The sequence below is a fragment of the Nicotiana attenuata genome, chromosome 8 (genome assembly GCF_001879085.1).
Source record: "Nicotiana attenuata strain UT chromosome 8, NIATTr2, whole genome shotgun sequence".
NCBI lineage: Eukaryota > Viridiplantae > Streptophyta > Magnoliopsida > Solanales > Solanaceae > Nicotiana > Nicotiana attenuata.
In genome coordinates this window covers 1,102,038-1,108,871 of record NC_031996.1, presented here as the reverse complement: position 1 = coordinate 1,108,871, position 6,834 = coordinate 1,102,038, and the positions used below count along the sequence as shown (strand labels likewise).

Genomic DNA, 6,834 nt, shown 5'->3' with positions numbered 1-6,834 from the left:
ATTATGCTAAACCAGTATATTATGCTAGAACTCCAATATATTATGCCGGAAATCCAGTATATTATGCTGGAATTTCAGTATATTATGTTGGAACTCCAGTATATTATGTTGGAATATTTTCTTGATTTTGAACAGTGTTTTCGTTCAGATTTATCTTTACATGAAAAGTGGCTAAATTTTGATTACTTTGAAACTGTGACTATTTTTCAATTACTACTTGTAAATCTGACTATTTTTTCATTTCACCCTATAAAGGAATCATATCAAATTTGTTATTGTACAATTTGAAATTGAATAATTTTGACATTCGTTACTTTTGATCTAATATTACATTCACTAAAAATGTCTCATTTTAACTCTTGACCACTCATGAAACTCAAATTTAAGCGTAACTCTAACTTATAGTTAAAAACTGAGTAAATTTGTTCTTTTACTCGAATTATCTGTATGCGTGAAGTACACTTATTTCATGTTGAAACATCATTAACAAATAGCGACAACGGTATAAATAGACCCAAAATGTAAGAAAGGGAAAAATTGAGCAATTTCAAATAGAACAAGATCAAATTTAAACCCTTTTCAAGAATAAAGAAAAAAAGGTACTCCCTCCGTTCACTTTTAGTTGTCAACTTTTGACTCTCCACTCCCTTTAAGTAAAATAATTTAAGTATAAATTTTATAATTTTACCCATAATAATGATATTATTTTTTAAAATCTTGGGAAATAACTTGGGGAATGAGTAGTTAATGATAAGAGTAAAAACAAGAAAAAAAAGATTGTCTTTCTCTTGATTTAATATAGCGGGCTAGTAAAAGTGATAAAAATATTTTTAGTATAGTGAACAAGTAAAAGCGAAAGGAGGGAGTAAATGATAAAAATTCGACTAGGCTAATATGATTTGGGCTATATTTTCACCAACTTGTTGATGGGAGAAATTAAAAAATAGCCATATTTACAAGTGGTCGTTCAAAAATAGCCCAGTTTCAAAAGTAATCGAAATTTAACCACTTTTCATGTAAAGTTAAATCTGAACGAAAACACTGTTCAAAATCTGGAAAAATACTCCAGCATAATATACTGGAGTTCCAGTATAATATATCGGTCCAGCATAATATACTGAAGTTTGGAGCACCGGTGCTCCAGTATATTATACCGGAGCCAGCAAAGTATACCGGTCCAGCATAATACGCTGGAAGTTCATACACAAGTGCACCGAACTCCAATATATTATGCTGGATCGGTCTCTATTGCAGCAAAATAGTGGCTATTTTTTATTGACTTGGTAAACGCTGGCTATTTTTGAATGACCAATCCGAAAACTAACTAGACCGTGCTATTTTTACCTTGTTGATTAGTTGCTGTTGGTTCTGTTTTCTGACTGAAGTAGTCATAGTTTTGGGCTCTTATGGAATTGCATTTGAGGTATTATCACTTTTAGCCACGCCAAAAACTATTTACATCTGGTAGCTGAAAAATTATATAAAACTTGTATAATTTTTATATATAACATACATAATATACATACATATATATATATATGTATATATATATATCCAAATTTTATACATTTTTTCGGCTATTATTTTTACAACGGCTATACAGTGTCATTTTTCCAATTGCATTACCCTCCAATTCCAAGCACAGAGCCATATGTCAATGAAAGAAAGTCTTTTCACCCTAATCTCATCGGGCGGGTATAGCACGTTCATTTTTAGGACACATAGGCTATTACAGACGCATCAAAAAAAGACTTAGAAACACAAAATCCCAAAATGGAAATCAGCAGTTGGAAATCAGAACATGATTAACCCTTAATAATGCAGATAAATATTTGCTGCTGCAGCAGCAATCCTCCAGTTTCAGGATTGGAAAAAGGAAATAACTAGTCTCTCATATGATACTTCTTTCACTTCAGAACCGTTTCTGTCATAGTAAAAACTTTCTTCAACTTGGAATAAAAAGGTGCAATATTTGATTATACAGTTTCAAGGGTAGGGAAAATATTATAGATGGTAATTTGAAGCATTTAGCTTTCAGTCCTCCAAAGTCCCCTGATTAGACAGTGGATAAATTACATTCCACATCTTTTTTTTTTTTTTTCAAAATCACTTAGTCGTGCCGTTTCAGGCACCGCTTGCATACAGGCGGGTCCATTCTTTAGCTGCAGGATTGGAAGAAAAAAAAAAGGTTAAGCCAAGGACTGATGGATGATGTAACTACATATTGACAAGACCAAGTGCCTTCAATTTTCGACTGATAGAAAGAGCGGGAAGGCAACTTACCCGTTTCAACAGCTTCAGCCTCATTCGACTTCCAATGCTTCGCAATGTTCTCAGAGAGTGGATCATCTGGATTTGGTGCACTCAGAAGTGCTTGAATGCTGAAAAAGGAACCAAGTTACTAACATTCTAGCGCCTTAAGCCAAAATTTGGTGCTCATGTTCAAGAAGTTCATTAGATCCTCGGGAAGAGCATGAACAAAAGTATATGAATAATATCCAAGAATACTCTGTATTTAATACCTCAAAAGAACGGTACGAATCTGAAGAGCAGGACTCCACTTGTCCTTGAGAATATCAAGGCATATCCTACCAAGCTTCATAAAAAATTGGCCCACGTGAGCGGGGTAGCTTGTGACTTAAATCTATCTATAACATAATCGAGTAACAGAACAAACCTTATCAATGTTGGGATGGTATATTTTGGTGAGAAATCGAACCTGTTACAGCATGCAACTTGATCAATGACAGAATTAAAAGCGGCAAACAAAATAGCCAAACTTAATTCACGTTTTAATCCATAATGCAAGCATGCACACAAGCATATTATCTCTACAGTCATTATGTCCGATCGTACATGTTACATAGTGGTAAAAGCCCATGAATTATCCAGAAAGGGCAAGCCTCATGCAAAGACCATGAAAGACTAGGTCCAGGAAGAAGCTTCACATCCAGAAACTCTACCATGTAAAACACTTCCCTACAATTGACCAACTTACATCTATTTTTCTGTTTCTTACGATGCTGATACTATTTTTTTGGCTTCTATTGCTGTCACTGATCTATTGTCTGTTGTCTATTGTTTATTTTCTTCTTCTTGAGCCGAGGGTCTTTCGGAAACAGCCTCTCTTTCCCTCCGGGGTAGGGGTAAGGTCTGCGTACACTCTACCCTCCCCAAAACCCACTTGTGGGATTTTATTGGGTTGTTGTTGTTGTATCTACGCTAGGATAAATCTGATTACTATTCAGCTTTTACCAGCTGTACCAAAACTGTATCAGTTTTTCAACTCAGTTCCTAAGAAAGGAAATCTGAGGGATACTTATAGTAATATGAGCTAAACCAATAAATAGTAGCCGCGAAGTTCATGAAAGACTATCATCTTTAAGTTCCAACTAAGAGACCACTAGCTACAACTGTCCCAAGCAAAGATTGTAACCAGTAAAATCTCAGTCAACAGTTACAATTGTTGATAGACAATCAAACTATACTTAGGAAGAAAAGTTAAACAGAGCCTGAAAGACTATGTCAAGAATACAAACCAATTGATCTAATGAAGTTTCAACTATAAACTTCTGATGAAAGAACAAAAAAATACGACTACATCCACTATTAGGGTCATCAACAATTTCCCGGATTTTGTTGATCTACATAAATTTGTGCAGTGCTAACTTGTGTAGAAGTGAGATTAAATTATTAGGAAAAAATTTCACAACGGCATTTGTACGGTTAACAAAAGTAGAAAATATTTAATATTACCTTTAATCATAGTACTTATTTTCCTAGTATTAACATTAGCCAGAACTCATAATTTCATTTAGACCAACTTCCAGATAGCTCAAGTTTGAAATACAACCCACTGATGGTGCACATAATTGGGGAAAAAAAGAAGCGAAGAGCAAAAGATCAGTACATCTAGAAGAGCAGCCATAACTTGTACCAAATTAGTGTGACATAGTCCCAACGCATACAATCATGTCAATATATTTATTGTCATGAGCTATATTATCCATGCGATACACATTGATATTGAAAGTTTATTAGCAAATAATATGATCGAGTTACAAAGTCTAAACCTGCAAATATACTTAAATTGAATATTTAGGTATTAGTACACAATGATGAAAATGATTGAGATGGTAAAACTATAAAAGCAGCTAAGTTTGAAAAGTTTAGATTCAAATGTAGAAAGGCGCATCAGGAGACTTTAAATGTTAAACGCAGACGTTAAGGAGGTTGCAGTTAATGCTTCCTGATCAATCAGTCAAATCAAACTCCATACAAATGCAAGCAATATAATTACGGAATATGCAATTAGAGAAGCCTGTCTGAGACTCTGAGAATCTGCTGAAACTTGCCAAAACATCCATTAATGTGTTCAAATACCTTCGGAGCAGCCATTGGGTACTCTTCAGGCAAAAAGAGTTCCAGTTTGAAAACACCTCCTACACAAATTCATCAAGCAGGCGAAATTAAGCAAAGAAGATTTCAGCAAAAGAAAAAGAAATTACCAGAGGCGAATCCATAATTTGGGTTCTAAATTCTAGAAAGGGCAACTTACTGAGTTCTGGATAAATTATTTACACATATTAAATGGATTTCTTAACACAAATACAGAGTATTGGCCAGAGCTAGTGGGTTCTGCAGAGCCCGTCACTAGAACTCTAGCTCTGTCTGTACTTAGCATAATTGTCATAATTGATCGAGCAAATTACCTTCATAAGGAGATTGTGTTGGACCAAGAATCATGACATTGAAGTATCGCATATTTTCTTCCGAAGGAGACGCACTTATTCCCGGCGCTGCAGTTAAATTTAAACCACACTAAATTCTTTTAATTTCTTAGAAATAGAGGTCGCAAACCAACCGAACCCAAAATCTAATAAACAAATTTGCGATAAACTTCAAAGGAAATAACACTTGCTTGTACCAAAATTAACAAACGAAATCACACCTTCTATATACAGAGATTTACAAACTTTTGAATTAATGAAAGGAGTAAAAAAGGTTCATGTAATTAAGAAAAATAACTGTAATGCTTCAAAGTATATTTGAATATTCAGGGAAAAACTGAAAATTGCATCTCGGATGAAAAGCAGAGGAGAGAAGAGGTTCATGTAGTTAAACTGTTAAGGAAATGACTTTATGCTTCAAAATGATATCTTCATTTTTAGTATCTTCTAAGCACAATATAATTGGAGACAAAGTCGATAATTGTTCGGTAAGAATTATTAAACAACAAGAACCATGCCTAAATCCCAAACTTGTTGAGTTCAGCTATTAGAATACTCTATATCCATTCTGCTCTATCTAGGTGGGATTCAAGTTAGTGTTATCTAAAGCGAAAAGCGCAAAAAAGCTCTGTGGTCTGTTGGGGCTTTAAACGCAAAGCGCAAATAAAGCGTGGGCTTTAATGAAGAAAGACGCAAATACGGACAAATAATGTGTAGTCCAAGACTAATATCGATAAGCATGAATACCAAATATACGAACAAATAAATTGAAGAAAATTTACGATAAAGTGAAATATCAATTATTTAGTGTCACCTCTTCAGGATTACGCTCATCGGCAAGGAAAAGTATGCCTTAGAGCCTTGATGATAACACTGAAGCGCCAACTAAGCAAGGCGAAGCGCTCAACATGTTTTGAGCCTCGCTTCTGGGCTTAAGCACGCCTTTGATAACACTGATTCAAGTACTCAATAAGTTCTGTTTCGGGAAAGAAATACTCTCTCCGTCTCAATTATGTGGCGCTATTTACTTTTTAGTCGGTCTCCAAAAGAATGTCACTTCTCTTTATTTAGAAACAAATTATCTTTCAAATTCCTACTTTATTCTTAATGAATTGATTTTCAGCCACACAAATATCTTTTGACTTATGGTTTGGTTTAGACCACAAGTTTTCAAAAGTCTTCCTTTTTTTCTTAAACTCCATGCGAAATCAAATAGTACGCCACATAAATTAGGACAACCGGAGCTAATACATGGCTTCCGTAGAGATGTAATTATATTAACTGCCTCATTTTATGCGACATTCTTTTCTTTTTAGTCCGTCTAAAAAAGAATGACACATTTATATATATATATTTAAAAACAATTTAACTTTATACTTTCACATTATACTCTTAATGAATGAGATTATTTGAAGTGTCACAAACATCACTTATTTTATTTAGATCATAACTTTCAAAAGTTTTTTTCTTTATTAAACATCATCACATAAATTGAATTAAGTACAGAAATTTAGGGGGCGAATTACCGGGTTCGCTGAGAAGACGTTGAGTTTCCTGTAAAATCACATAAAACCAAAATTCAGCAAAATTTAAACTGAATCGAACTCTGAACAGCGAAAAATAGATCAAAAACCCTAACTAAAGGATTAATAAAAAAAAGAACACAAAGATCAAAAGCTAAAACAGGAAATTAACCTTAATAATTCTTCGAGGAAGATTGCTGTTGGCCATTGAATTGAATCGAATTTTTTTCCTTTTTTTTTTGGTCGCAGAAACTTTACGCTAAGGGGCTCGTTTTTTCTAGAGAGAGAAAGTAGAAATGCTAATAGAGTTTCACACTCTTTCTCTCACTAAAAACCTGTGCTTAATAGGGTTCCATTGAAATTCTTCTTTTTTGCCTTTTTATCGTGCCTTTGTATTATTGTTGCGAATAAGTAAAGATTCTGTCCCCCCAAAAAAAATAAATGTTTTCCCACTGAAATTATTAGTATTTGATTAAACAAATTGATATTTGATAGTTGACTGTAAAAACTAAAAAACAAATATATTTCAGTAAAAAAATGCTTGCATCAACAAGATTAACATTGTTGATTTATCTTATAAT

General features: G+C 33.8%; 1 protein-coding gene across 1 annotated transcript; it reads right to left on the bottom strand.

Moving 5' to 3' along the window:
* LOC109230719 (ubiquitin-conjugating enzyme E2 36) lies at positions 1,788-6,619 on the bottom strand. The gene is made up of 8 exons (XM_019396125.1): positions 6,426-6,619; positions 6,257-6,284; positions 4,713-4,799; positions 4,384-4,442; positions 2,678-2,719; positions 2,523-2,596; positions 2,284-2,381; positions 1,788-2,162 (listed from the first exon to the last, which is right to left on the bottom strand). Exons 1-8 carry the CDS (start codon positions 6,459-6,461, stop codon positions 2,125-2,127), a joined length of 462 nt encoding a protein of 153 aa, XP_019251670.1. The 5' UTR covers positions 6,462-6,619; the 3' UTR covers positions 1,788-2,124.